The following is a 15,272-nucleotide window of genomic DNA, read 5'->3' as shown; positions in this document are numbered from 1 at the left end:
AGCATAACATGCCAACATCTCTAATGTTATGTCAAGGTATAAATCAACATATTATGTTTTCACAACTAATGTCTGTCCTGTTCAGCTTACCAGAATTAATTCCTAAATAAATTTCCTCTTCTCATAGAGAAGCACAGTGAGTACAGAGGAATGAGAAATACTCTAGAAGGTTTAGGGTTACATTATCATGAGATTTTAATATTATTCCAAGCTGCATACACTTTTAATTGCATATCCGAATTCTTACGTTATCTTATGGGCATAATTTATATATTCTCCTGTTAATTTTGCATGGGTCATGAAGTTTAAATGTATTAGTCAGTAAAATCTCCACTCTGTGCACTTCTTATACTGCTGGGCATATTTTTAGAAGTATTCATCTAAAAATAAAACAACCTGATGTGAAAATATGCTTAAAATGACATCAATGTTCTTCCTTAAGCAAGAGGCTTACTTGGGGAATAAAGTATTCTGTATCTTAAAATTCATTTCCCTAAGAATTATGCTGTCTATTATAAAACATACACAAATGTTTGGAAGACTTGGTAAAATGCAGAATAATACCTCTAATAATGAGGTATTCAAGCTATATAAACACAGCTATTCCTCCAAAGATTTCCTTTAAAAGGCATTCAGTGAATTGACTTTTCTAGGTTACTTTTCTTAAAAGTAAATTTATCTAAGGTTAGAAATGACCAATTCCAGTAATATAAACCTTCACAAAACTTAATCTTCCCAACTGAGACTGTCCAAATACAAACAATGTGGGTAAGCTCTCCGTTCATTTCATTCTTTAAATCTGTACTAAGGACAAAGCTGAAGTTGACTAATTTACTCAACTCTAATGCTTTCTTCTTATTACAGTAGTAAAGTTTTATCTTAGACATGGAAGGAATATGGGAAGATCTGAACCATTTTAGGGGACAAGCTGCCCCACGTCCAGTGCATTAATGGCAGCCAGACAGAAAATGTCGGGTGTTAAACACTGCAAAAAAATACTGCACGTTCTCAAGCCCTGATACAGACAGCGGACATGTTCCAAGTCACATATTTATTCCAACAGATTGGAAGTGGCTACCTCCAACATGAGACCGGCAGACAGTCTGGGCAAGCGGGATCCCCCATGCCAGCCATGGGCATGAGTGTGGTAGCCTGTGTGCTGCCCTTGCCCTCAGCACTTTGCTGGCCAAGACTCTGTACTGAAATGCTTGTTTCTGTTATGGACAGGGGACTTCATGCTTCCCGTCAGATAACGCATCCTGATGTGAAATAAAGCACAATGTGCAAACTCAAGGGAAAAGTTTGGTGAGGTATTCTTGCCCATGAATACAAAACAAACAATAAACCTAATATTATTTTTCTAGAAAACAGTATCTACTGGACAGTTTCAGTTAAATTAACTAGGATTATGTTTTTTAACCGCTTTTTATTCATCTGGAAAATTCAGTGTCCTATTATATATATGAGTATATGTGTATGTGTATATATATACACACACAGTTTTAGGAGAAAACATCAGCATTTCAGCTTGATAATTTAAATAATGTCAACTATGCATGTTTATTTGTAAAACTTGCCACAGTGAAACATGTTACATTTACCTATAAACATTCATTTTTCACTATTTACAATTTAAATAATTATGGAATGTTTGTATAATGCAACCAACTGAGTTATAGTAAAGTCACATAAACAATATCAATCTGATGCCCAATCCTTCACAAGTAAGAAATTACTTTCACTGGGATTTCAAAGTGTCAAGTATAAATAGGATGAGGTCAGCAATACTTCAGATGAGGCACTTTAACAATTACTCAAAAAGATTAAGTGTACAAACAAAATTCTTGGTATTAATCTTATCCTTAATTTCAGGCGTGATTAATCTGAGATGGTCTATATTAAGGAGTGTCATAAACGTTTATTTCTTGCCCTTCTGTCTTCAATTGACCCAAGGCAACATAAAAATGAAATACATAAGATATATAAACATCACCACAGACCAGTTATTGTACTTTACATACAAACGAACTAAACATTACCTAATGACACTGGGGTTTCAGAAGTGACTATTTTAACATGAAAACTGATGCATAATTCTTTTCAAAAACGTGTATAAATACACTGGTGTCATAAAGGCAAAATAGTATCTTTCCCATATTCCTAGGCAAAAATGTCCTCAAATGTACTATCTAATTAACTGAATTAAAACTATTAGTCTTACATTTTCTTTTCAAACACTGAATTTTTAAAATCCTTAGAGAAATCAAAATATTACATTTTAACTTTAAAAACAGAGAAATTAAAAAATCAGATTTACCAATAGTTTATAGATTAGTTTTAAGATGTAAAAAAAGTAATAAGGAACAGATGTTTTGTCAGCATTTGTGAAAGACCTTTCAAACATACATTTGGCCAATTCATTTTCAACCTTAAATCAAGTTTTCTGAATAATTACATTGTATCTCTTGGTAGTTACAATAATAAATACTTGATTAGAAAGTATTACTTCATGCTGCTTCATGAATTCTGAGTTCTGTGTTTTCCCTACTATCAATTTTCAACACACCTCTATCAGTAAAGAAAATGGTGGACTCAAATTTTTAAAGTTTATCCAGAAGGGATTAAAGTTTGTAATTTCATTAGCTAAAAGATTTAGGTAAGAACAGTTAAATCTCATCAAACTTGCCTTACTTCTGGTATTTAGTTTGAGCAATTTCTGTAGCCCAGGCACCCAAACGTTGTTTCCTCACCACAGAGGCGTTCTTTCTCACATGAACATGGTTAGCTGTCCCAAGTCCCTTCTCAGAACCACCTGCCCTGCACGTCTGCGCGTGATGGCACACGTGCTCTGTAACTCCCTCAAACAGTGCTGCTCCTCTGGAGAAAGTCCGGCTTTAGCGCAATATGCTACCTGATACTGAAGTCTCTTCTAAAATCAAAAGTTGGCCAATTTTCAAATGAATGGAAAGAGAAAATACTTATTTAGAATGACAAAAATTAAGCTTGGCAAAAGTACTGACTTTTATTTACAACTGCATGTATCAAGATGACAACAGAAACACTAGCGAGAGCATCTGAACAAAAGCGATGATTGACTGGTAATGGCAATGAATGGGACGCTGAGTCTCGGGAGAACAAGCAGTTGTCAGGAGCTGGAGAGCCGACTGAGATGTGGTCGTCCAGTGTCTTCGGACCTTAGTGACTTTCTCCTTTTTTGCCAACTACCTAGAAAAACAAAAATAACTTGATATGTACAACTTGATTTAGAAATATGGCTTACTCTCAGAATAATGTTACAAAATATGTCAATCAGTAATCATCTCTACAAGCTGGTATTAATTTTTACCCCTGCCTTTTTGGGGCATGCAGTGGACTTTCCTTGTTCCAATTGTGACCCTCCTCCCTCACCTTCCAGCCTCAGGAAGTAAAAATAAACACATGCAGGCTATTTTTGGTTTCCCACACTGTTTTAAAAAAAAAGTAACCCAATTTTTCAAAACAAGGTTGACAGTTTAGAGAAGTTAATAGACGATGCTATATGAGTGAAACATACTTGGCATACTATTTTTAGACAATTAGGAATCAAATGATGAAAACAAAAAAATCTAGAATTAAAAGAGTATGCTAAACTTATGTCTTCATGTCCAAGAGGACAGTTTTCTAGGTGTTTCTCTCAATATGCAGACATGTAATACGAACATTAAAAATGATTAATTTTTAAGACTATACTTCAGGGGTCATTTCTCTAGTTTGTTAAAAATGACTACTTTTGCCTAGTTTCTATTTTTAAGAAGCTCTGTTGCTATAAATATACTATAAAAAATGTAAAGAATAAATCTTGTTTCTCTAAATGATTAGAAAAATTGTCCTGTAGAGGGTTTTTAAAGTGTCCTAGTTGCAATAAATGCAGAAAGATAAAAATATAAAGAATAAACTTGGTTTCTACCAACAAATTCTTCATGGAAGGTTCTATTCTAATTGAATAATCTACTTCAAACCTAAAGCTTATCATTAAATAATGTATTCTCTTAACAGAAACACCTCTAAAGAAATCTACTTGCAAGCTATTAAATATATATTTGTATACAAAAAAAAATTTCTATATACATTTGTAAATGTGAATTTCAAATTTTAAATTGATTCTGCTCCGATGGCAGTGTCTGAATCAAGCAAAACTTGAAAAGATCTTCATTACATGTCTGGTCTAAAAATAAAAAATAAAACATGGCTAGGTCGATGTCTTTCTTGAGAGAAGATTATAAAGCCCCTCCCACGGAATACCCAATCACATAGTGCTAGAATTACTGTTGTCCACACCTCGAGTAAAATCTCTTTTACTGCTTTAAAAGAACTCTCTGACTCAAGGGAACCACGTGTTGGAAAGTCCAAAAAAGCCAGGAAGATGCTAAAGAGGCAGTCTCAGAAAGAGTACATGGATGAGTATAAGAAATCCAGGTATTAAGAGTCAAGAGAAGCCGTCTTAAAAAGGAAGGGGAGATGGAACCATCTGTGTCACAAATGAATTCAAGCAGGTAAACAATGAAAGCGTTATTCATCATTGTATCGCTTGGGAATACACAAAACGCAGAGCTATTAGATTAAGCAAAGGAAAACAAAAAGAATTAATATTAAAAATTAAGATTTTAGCAGATGTGATACAGAAGACACAAATCTGCATACTGTTTCACAGGTTGATAGTTCTCAACTTGCCAATGTGTATTCTCTGTAAAAAAGAAGAAATTTAACATTCCAATATGGATTTTCTCACCCCAAACACAAAAGCTCTTTTATTCATTTTTAAGTCTATAGTAACACCTCAGACATACAAAAATCTAGGTACATCAAAATAAGGTGTCAAAAATATTTATTCAGTAAGAGTCCATTTTTTTTTCTCTATTAATATTTTAAGCCTTCCTAACAATTAGTCCATCAAATCTTTCAAATGGGCTCAAGCTTGCCTGGGTAGGCAAACCATAGGACACCCCCACACTTAATGAGCACGATGACCTCTGGGCTACATTTCCAATGAAAAAAGAAAACCCGCACCAATCAACTGTAGCCCCACGAGTACATTATACCAGTACAGATATAAAAGACCTTGATGAGACTTTATATTTGGTTTCCACAATGATTCTAGAGTTCCTTAAAAATAAAATTTAGACTTCAGACTGGATTAAAACATTATCCAACAACTAGTTTAATCTGAAACCATTTACAATGTAAATTTTATCACAATATTATTCCTTAAAAGGTAATACAAAAGTAAATATGAAACAGGAAAGAAAAAAAAGTTGGGGGAGCAACACAGTCTGGTAATGAAATTAAAGCACTTAGTTGCAAGCCCAAAACAAAACCCAAAACGGAATAAAAAGCCAGTGGAGAAACAGTGCCAGAACGAGATCTGAAGAAAGCGATGGTTGAGGAAACCTAGGGAACAGTAAGGCTGGTCCAGATGACAGAAGCTGCAGAGGCCTCGCCCGCCCGACAGCGATGGGAACATGGGGAGGGTGAGAGCAGACAGGTGCAAGATGAGCAGAGAAGCAAGGGGAGTGGAGAGAGGGAAGGTCAATCTGAATATTACTTCATTTTTTAAAATCTTCTGGTTTTAGTTCATTTGAGTTGGATTAAAAAAGCTGAAAAATAAACAGACAGAAATGTTACCAAAATAGCTGATACGGTGAATGGCCAGTTTAGAAAAGTCTGTTTTTATTACAGTGACAGAAAATGTGCCCCACTTTTCACATGCACTTTGTTCCCTAAAAAGCAGAAGCCCCTTCAGTTTTGCTCATTTACGTACTTATCTTTTATTACTTTTGTATTAAAATAAAGCAATCTATGTAAAGAGCATATTTTAGCAAAGAAAACATCGAATTCCAATTAAGATAGCGAGCGTGTCATGCTGCAACACAAAGAACCCATTTACGAAAGCAAAGAGCCTACATGTGTATTACAATCTGTGCACAATGCTTCAAGAGCCAAAACCAGACCACTGGAAAGTGTGTTCTCGTCTACCATATCTGCAAGTATAACCTTATGAAGTTGTAACAGCATGCAAGGTAGTCTAAGGTTTCCATCCACACCAAGACTCGGTAGCACTACCTTAGCTTCTGCCATCTTAGTGACATAAGGAGAAGGTCAATGACATTCTGAAAACCAAAATTCTCTAGGAACAACTCACACAAACATAAAAATGTAAACTGAAAATGATAAATTGTTCTATTTATCATTCGTTAAACCATCTTATATAACTCTTTATGACACAGATACCAAACTTTTCTTCTTTGGTGATAAAATATGTAGCACATCTATTCTGAAATTTTAAATTTTAATTTCTATGTGTAACCCCTTTGAAATCAATCAGACTAATAAGGGAAAGAAGGGCGACACCTGACCCGTCCTGGAGTGAGTCTGGCACCAGCCACTCTGATACCCAGGCTCCTTTACCCTCTGCCTTGCGTGCTACCTGCTGTCTTTCCTCCTCCACCCACTTCTACTGGTCAAGTTCAACTCAAGCCCTCTTTCTTCACAAAATAGTCTCATACCTCCCCAGTCACCGTTGTGGAGGAGAAAATAACACAGGGCTGGAAAGTACAAGACTACTCTGTGGAAGAAGAGAGCCTTGAACTAGCTTTGATTCACTTGGTGAACTTTCCAGATATTCATGATTAACCTTTAAGAATTTAAGCACACTACAGACAGGGATAATGACTGTACCGAGCACCATACTAAGACAACGAATACCACACCACCTAGCTATCATTTTCTTCACTAGAATTCAAACTCAGTTTACTAGGCAACATACACAGACGAAACGGGCCAGTTTCAGCTAAACTAAAACACTAATTTTATTGTCATTTTTCTACATTGAACTTGTTGAATAATATTAAAAAATGAAATTAGCTTACTTTTGAGAAATAACCCTATGACAAGCAGAACAAATCTCACATAGAAATTATTAAAAGGAAATGTAATATAATATTAATATACATAAGAAAATCACTCAACCAATTAAAATGCATCAAATATTAAAAGCAAGGGACTAAGGAGCCCAGAACACCAAGAAGGGAGTCCATTAAATTATTTTCACAGCAGTTCTCAGTTTGGTCCAGGCTGGGGTTCCCCAAGAGCCTTCTGGGGAATCCTCAAGCTAAAAACTATTTCCATAGTAACGTTAAATTGTTATTTGCCTTTTTAACTCTCATTGTCTCAAAAGGGCACAATGAAGTTTTTGAGAGGCTACATAACCTGTGATAGCAAAACTGACAATGCAGAAGCAGGTATGAGAATGAGAGAATTCTGCAAAGTTAAACAGTAAGAATTTGTAAAAGTATAAAACAATGCTCTTCCTTTCACAGGTTGGTTTCTGTTTTGGAAAATACTTCAATTTAAAAACATTATTTGTGTTGATGTACAATGAGTTCACTATTGTAAATAAGTATTTTTTTAAATTTGTTTTAATTCTTTTTATTTTTTTATTTTTTTAGGTGAGAGGAGGGGATATAGTGAGAAAGACTCCTGCGTGCACCCCGGCCAGGATCCACCCAGCAACCCCATCTGGGGCCAACACTCAGACCAATCAAGCCACTGGCTATGGAAGTAGGAGTGGGAGAGAAGGGAAAGAGGGAGGGGTAGAGAAGGAGACGGTCGCTTCTCCTGTGTGCTCTGACCGGGAATTGAACTTGGGACGTCCATAACGCTGAGTCAATGCTCTATCCATTGAGCAAGCCGGCCAGCCAAAGTGTTTTTTAATTTCTTAAATGATAAATATTAGGTAAGTATAACTCACAGAAACAAAAGCTCTTATTGGTTCTCATGAATATTTAATAGTATAAAGTGGCCCTGGATCCAAAGAGTTTGAAAACTACTGCTTGATAGTTAATGTTAAGGTAAAAACTATTTAGTTATATGAATACACAGCCAAATTATAAAACAAACACAAATACTCTCAGCAAGAAGACTCTAACACCTTTAATATCCTAAAGACAGTCCAAAAAAGTAGTTTGATAGTCAAAAAAGAGAAAAACTAGTCTAGAAGAGGTGGGCTGGGGGATGTTAAAGACAAAGAGGTGGAGACAGACTCTCAGGTGGACAACTGTAATGCACATTAGGAAAACTAACGAATGGCAGGCTGATGAAACTAGTGAAAAAGCAGTGGTTACTTAGAGAAAAACTAGAAGTCCAATAGCATAAACTAGGTGAGAAACATGAATTGAGGGCTGCAGTAATGGTATAATAAACTACTAGGACTTAGAGCAATAGATCTTGTGGAGTATTAAGCTAAAACAAACTATGCAAGAGGCAGGGCAAGCTAAATGCACTGGCATTTAATTCAAACAGGCAAAATACAAAGCAAGCAGCCACAATGTCGTTGTTGCTCACACATTCTCCCAGAACAGCATATTTCATATCATAAAAATGTAGATGCTTAATCTCTGCTTCTTCTGACCTGTCATTATACATACATCAAACATTTAACATGATAGCTCTAAGTACACTACTGTTCCTACAGCTCCCAAAAGTTAATTATACTGTGAGACAGGAAGATGATACTGATAAAATGACCAGTTAAAATATCTATAGTCAAGGCTGTCAATTTTATGAAAAGAACATACAATTTTATAAGGTCATCCACTGTTAGGCAATTTTATAAACTTTTCTGTAATTGAATTAAAATTAGATCTGTGGATACCAACTAAAATAATAAAAGTTGTCAATATGTTCTACAGCTCCACTTGCCCAAACAGGGGTCAAACTGTTAAGCTGGGGGTGTCTTCCTCTGAGCACTGGCGGCCCAGGGAAACCCTCCTGTTTTACAATCATCCCAAACTCTCAAGAGCCTGCCAGACGCAGCCACCGGGACAGGGTGATAACTACATCTCCCGTGCTGCTGCACAGCTAATCTGTGCACAGCACCCGGGCTCTGTACCGAGAAAGCTCTTGGTGGCAACTCTGCGATCTGTGGTTGCACGTTTGAAGAGTCACCCTAACGAACTATTACAGATTAGAAGTAATGCCATGAATGTACGAATGTTCTCATTCCTAAAGGTCCCGTGTACCTTATAAATTCTTTCCAAATCTCAGGATTGTATACTCAAAAAAGTAAATACAATTTTATTTATACATACATACATATATATATATGCACCTGATCACTGAAAATTTATTTGCTGAAATTTGTTCTTTCAGTGTAGTCTGAACAATATCTCAGTGTAGTAAAACTGAATCCATTATTTTGGATTCAAATTATACATCACTTTAAATATTTTCATCAGAAACATACCTTGGTATCAATAGCTCTTAAAAACTCACTCATAATAATGATTTCACTTATTCCTATTTTTTCATTACTCCTAACTACTTTCTGTAACCAAACAATTCTTTTTACCCTCTCAATTGGATGTCATTCATTAACAAACACTGTATCAGTAAGACATTTTTATTAGAGATTTCTTTTAGTTGGCTATCTAAAAATGTGATTAGGCGAATATACTGTTCTAGTTTAACCTTATAAAATTTCATAACATGATGTAACTTTGATGTTTATAAAATTATTTCTTTTAAATTGTATTTTTGCTTCCCCTAAGTATCCTTTTAACAAACTTACTCGTTTGAAGTCGTTCATATTTGTTGCCTGGACGGGAGTACCGATGAAAGTAAAATACGAAACTCTTGTTGTTTCTTCTTCACCTTGATTGGACTGAACAAATATCTACCAAAAAATAGTAATTTTTACAGTAATGTTTACAATCCTTTCTTTCAAAATGCTTTCAATTTAGTGAACTTCTTTAGATTACTAATAAATATACATCGCACTCTTTACAAAAATTCATCCAAAGTACATTAAACTAGTCTCCTCTGGGACTGTGGGTCCGTGTCTGCCCTGCCAGTCCATCTGTTCCAGGGCGTCAGGGCAAAGTGCCCAAGTGCACCAGTTCTTGATGGTTTACTGTGATCGTGTGGAGGGGTGATCATTAAATTCCTTGACAAAGAATGTTGAAAGAGTATGAAATTCATGATTACAACTGGCAAAGTGCTGTTGAAATTTTATTAACAACTACAGTTTTTTGCTGAGGAGTATTTCTGCAGTTATAGTCTTTCTGATATCTATTCGTTCAACTTCCTACTAGAATACTAAAAGAAAAAACAGTATTGGAAATCAGCTCCTAAAACTACACTATGCTCTATATATTTTTTTAAACTTGACAATTTATACTTTTTATTTAAAACTTCCCCCTTCAGCATGTTAGGGAACAGAGAGAAGCTTTATTCATAGACCCTTCTTCAGTGTACTGAATTTATTTTTTAATTTGCTCCATATTTTATAACACAGTACTCTAGCGTTCTATCTAATTAATAATCTTGATTTGGACAGCATGCTTCTTTCATTCTCAGGTGGCCTTCATCAGTCAGTTGTTGCTGTTTATATTGGCAACCGCAGATTCGTCCCAAACTGAGCTGGTCAATTAAACACTCCAAGTCTATAATTAGTAGACTTAAACCAGCTCTCTGTTTATTTATTTGTAATGTTCTCTGAATCTAGGCACAGCAGTTTTGATTATAATTTCTGATCAAAAATGTCATTTTAACTTCAATTTTATCACCAAAAAAAGGTGACAGACATTGCTTTCTGTGTCTTAATAGGCATTCTGAATGAGGTAGGACACAGTCTATAAATACTTGAGCCTATCACGAGATAATTATGGTCATGATCCTAATGACAGAGATTCTATCAGGATTTCTGGACTGAAAGGGCTTTTCCAATAAATAACCACCTTCCTCCCATCACTAAGTAGAGCAAAAGGTGTTATGAACACATACTATATAGCATTCTCCTAACTTATAAAAACCAGAATCATATTCCATTAGAACAGAGAAATCACACTAGTTTGGCATGACCTGTTCTGTGACAATGCTGTGTACTTCTTTTTCTAGGTGTTGTACTGTTCCGGCCTAACCCTCTTGCCCCTCCTCTGACGGACCAGGCTGGGGTGAACCACACATGCTGGATTTCAATACCAAAATACACAAAAGCAATTCATAATTGCTAAGAAGCAGCGAAGTCCTTAACTGAAATGATCTTTTTAAAGTCATTTTTACTGAGCTCATGACCACTACATTAAATACTCAGTATTCTAGAAAAGCACACTGAATTTTACAAATGTATCACTCATTACCAGGTATGAATAATAAAGCATGGATATCTTCAGTTTAAGCATAAATGTTCTAGAATAAACGTTAGAGTTGCCATATATATATATATATATATATATATATCTCTCTCTCTCTCTCTCTCTCTCTCAAATTAAACTGGCAAATCCATCAATTTTAAAAAATCAACCTGTCCTTCCCATTAGGGTGCATAGATAAAGTAAAAAGAATAAAATTTAATTATTTTATTCATTATACATTTTTGTATAATGAATTCATTATACATTATACATTTTTGCTCATTTCAAACCAAGTAGACAAATAACTATGTTAGAGGATCATTTAGAATCACTAAATACAGCATAAGTTGCCAGACAAACCCATTAAATATATCTTAACAAAATGCTACTTACAGTTACACTGTTAACATTCTGAAACTTAACATAACGAAGTGGAATAATGCCATCTTCTTTAATATCATCCTCGGTTAGTTCCAGAGCTTGAGTTGGTTCACTTCTTTCTGCTTCTTCAAAATCCATAGATCGGGGTAGATTGATAAAAATTTTTACATATTTAGGGCCCTGACCTAAAAAATGGTAGAATAAAATGAAATGCTAAATACCAAACATGTATTTTCTTCCCCTTATTATCACATTTACACTATACAAATAGACACACATATGCACATACCTACATATCTCTTTAGGAATTCTAAGAAAGTATGAGTATTTTCATAGCCAATGTTTTTTTGCATGCTAGCACTATACTCCAGGAATTCTAGATGAGAACATATGCATACATATGCATACACATGGACATACCCAAAGTTCTTGCGCTCAACTACAAAAGATAGTACTATGTGAATGTAGAGTACTATCTGCTATACTACTAATGTATACTACTACTAAGGCTGTACAGGGAAGATAGCAATGCAGTCTGACAGTATATGCAGGTTAACAAGTTTCATAAAAGGAAATGACCTTTTAGCTAGGTATTACAGTTGCCAACCATTGGTACATTTTGTTACTTGGGAGGAAAGCATTATTCAGTGACACTATTAGCCAGAAGGAGATTAACTAGACAAATTGCCATATTTCATCTTAAGAATGAGAATATGCTCAGTAAAAATCGTATCTATAGTGTCTTAAACCTTTTAACCTCAGAGTATAATCTAAGACCCATATTTTCTGGCTGTTTCATTTTTAAAATACTTATATTGCTTAATGATCATTTCTACAGTATTTGCTTTTACAATACTTTATATTTTAAGAATCAAGACATGGTTTCAGTAATGAAAATTCACTAATACATGAAAAGTTAAAGTAACAAATAAAAAGGGAATGCCATATGATAAATAGTGTGCTGGCTGTTTCTTCCAATCAATTAAAAAACAAAACCAAAACTAACATCTAGGCCCTACTCCCTCCCCCCTCCCCCCACTCCAACTACATAAAAACCTCAACGGAAACAGAAAAAAAGGGGGGTGGGTAGTGAATAAGGGAAATTCTTTATTTAATAAAAAGAGAAAAGTCTGTACAAGCCTATCTAAGGGATCATATGTATAAAGAATATGAATTCATTAACAGAGCACAAATAGAATTTAGAGCCTTAGTTTTACCATCTATAACAGGAGTTTGAATAAATATCTCCCAGTTCCGATTCTAAAAAAATGGCTGCTTCGAACCTACAGTTTTAGAGCAATAGTTGGAAGAAAAAATTTACTTGCTTTTAGATTAAGAGGAAACTTGAATTCTAAAATTAAACGCTTTAGAAATAAATCTCACATTATTTGCCCATTCATGTATATCCGTGCTTTGTTCCAAAATCAATTCCACTCTTTCCCAAAGCAAGGAATAAATGTTTCTATATAATAAATAGAGGTAGACCTGCTAACAGGTCTACAGAGCAAAAGGTTAGTTAAGAGAACTACCTGGCCATGGCCAGGGGCTCAGTGGATAGAACGTCGGCCAGGTGTATGAATGTCACGGGTTTGATTCCTGGTCAGGGAACACAGGTGACCATCTGCTTTTTCCCCTTCTCTCCCTCTTCCCCTCTGGCAGCCAATGGATTGATTGGTTCAAGCCCCAGGCACTGAGGATGGCTCCACTGGAACACATAAGCCTCAGGCACCAAAAAAAGCTCGGTATTTGTGCACCTGCCCCTGATGGAATTGTTGGGTATACCCTGGTTGAGGCGCATATGGGAGTCTGCCTCACTATCTTCCCTCCTCTCACCAATAGACAGACAGACAGACAGACAGACAGATAGATAGATAGATAAATAGATAGATGAGAGAGAGAGAAAATATCCATTACTTACCATTATCTGGCCCTTGAAATTTCATTGAATAAAGCTTAACAGGTTGATTGAATGCCACAGTAATAAGCAGCTGTGAAGAAAATAATAGTTTCATTTTAAAAGAGCTCTTGAACACCCTAAATATATAGGACAGCTCAGCAGAATTAATTCAGAGGCAAAAAATTTTAATTAATCTAACAAAACCAATGTAATATGCAAAATCAGTAAGTTGAAAGTCACTTGATTAGACTAACATTTAAAAAATACAATTATCTATAATTCATAAAAGGAAATGACAACAAAAAATTTAATGGAATAATTACCTAAAATTATGCATAAAACCCTCAGGTCTTGTGACTTATGGGCAAGCAATCTGCTTTCGAAAAACTCAAACAAAATTCCCACAGTAAAATAAAATTTAAACTACTCTTGTTAGCATATAAGCTTAAAGTTTTCTAAGACAGTTTGTCAGGCATGTACCCATGTCACCTGACAATTTGGAGACAATGCAAAAGTCATGTGGAGAGACTAGCCCTCAAATGGTCTCTGTTTGATCCAAAACTCAAGAGAAGGAGGACTCTGAGAGCTCTACAGTCGCCTCCAGACCTCCATCTCTAACTCATCTAATGGAATTTAGATGGCCACATAAGAAAATAGATACGAAGCACTGTGGCAATGCCTTTCTCTCAGAAACTGACTCATTCGCTTCATCCTCTCCCGAGCTGAGACTATCAGATGTAGGAGCCTCCGCTTCCACCCTGGGAGGAAGATTCCGCAGGCAGAAAGACTCTGGGAGAGCTGTAGCCAATCCTGCAGATCTGCACCATCAAATTACATTCAGAGTGCCTTTTCAAGGAACACGGTGAGAACAATCTTCTCAAAACTATGTAACAAGGTCACTCTGGTTGGAGAAAAGAAAATTGGGGTTTAGATTTATGCTTTTAGAATCATTCTGGTGCCTAACCAGACAGTGGCGCCGTGGATAGAGCGTTGGACTGGGATGTGGAGGACCCAGGATCGAGACCCCGAGGTTGCTAGCTTGAGCGCGGGCTCATCTGGTTCGAGCAAGGCTCACCAGCTTGGACCCACGGTCACTGGCTTCAGCAAGGGGTTACTCCAGGGGTCTCAAACTCAACTCAGCATGTGGGCCACAGAGCAAGATCACAGCCGTTCGGCGGGCCGCACTAGGTCTACAAAAGGCAACTGTTACGCAACACTTTTCTCACTGGAGTTGAAAACAAAAAAAAATCAGTACAACAAGCACAATCGTACATGCAGTTTACTCAGTGTCACAAAACGACCAGAAACTGTAGTTCGCATCACAACTGCTGTTAACTAAGCTAATATCTAGCTAGGATGCTAGAGAAATGAAAAATACAAGTAGGCCCCTAGGCTTACTTAATTTTATCCAAAATATTTTGAACTTCGTGGATTAGTCTGCGGGCCGCACAAAATTGTTCGGCGGGCTGCATGTGGCCCGTGGGCCGCTAGTTTGAGACCCCTGGGTTACTCGGTCTGCTGAAGGCCTACGGTCAAGGCACATATGAGAAAGCAATCAATGAACAACTAAGGTGTCACAACGAAAAACTAATGATTGATGCTTCTCATCTCTCTTCGTTCCTGTCTGTCTGTCCCTGTCTATCCCTCTCTCTGACTCTCTCTCTGTCTCTGTAAATAAAAAGAATCATTTTGGTATGTCCGCCAAAGAAAATACCTAAACTGTATCCTTCGGTTATGTAAGTACTTTTTTAAACTACTTTTTATACTTGACCCTTAATGGTGTATCAAAATACAATAAGCATGCTACATTTAGGGACCTGAAGGTG

General features: G+C 36.1%; 1 protein-coding gene across 2 annotated transcripts in view; it reads right to left on the bottom strand.

Moving 5' to 3' along the window:
* Nucleotides 1–2,997: 2,997 nt before the first annotated feature.
* Nucleotides 2,998–15,272, bottom strand: part of TXNL1 (thioredoxin like 1) — a 29,792-nt gene continuing 17,517 nt past the window's right edge. The window contains exons 5-8 of one of the 2 annotated variants that reach the window (XM_066246716.1): nt 13,468–13,537; nt 11,562–11,734; nt 9,605–9,709; nt 2,998–3,225 (exon numbers count right to left, since the gene is read on the bottom strand). In XM_066246716.1, the coding sequence (XP_066102813.1) occupies nt 3,196–3,225; nt 9,605–9,709; nt 11,562–11,734; nt 13,468–13,537 (378 nt within the window). In that variant the 3' untranslated portion in view covers nt 2,998–3,195. Of the gene's footprint in view, nt 3,226–4,847; nt 5,634–9,604; nt 9,710–11,561; nt 11,735–13,467; nt 13,538–15,272 lie in introns of those variants that run through there. The other variant, XM_066246717.1, reaches the window with a different exon arrangement.

The sequence above is a fragment of the Saccopteryx bilineata genome, chromosome 11 (genome assembly GCF_036850765.1).
Source record: "Saccopteryx bilineata isolate mSacBil1 chromosome 11, mSacBil1_pri_phased_curated, whole genome shotgun sequence".
NCBI classification, from domain to species: domain Eukaryota; kingdom Metazoa; phylum Chordata; class Mammalia; order Chiroptera; family Emballonuridae; genus Saccopteryx; species Saccopteryx bilineata.
Note: the sequence above shows the minus strand (reverse complement) of the source record. Positions and strands in the feature narration are given on the sequence as shown.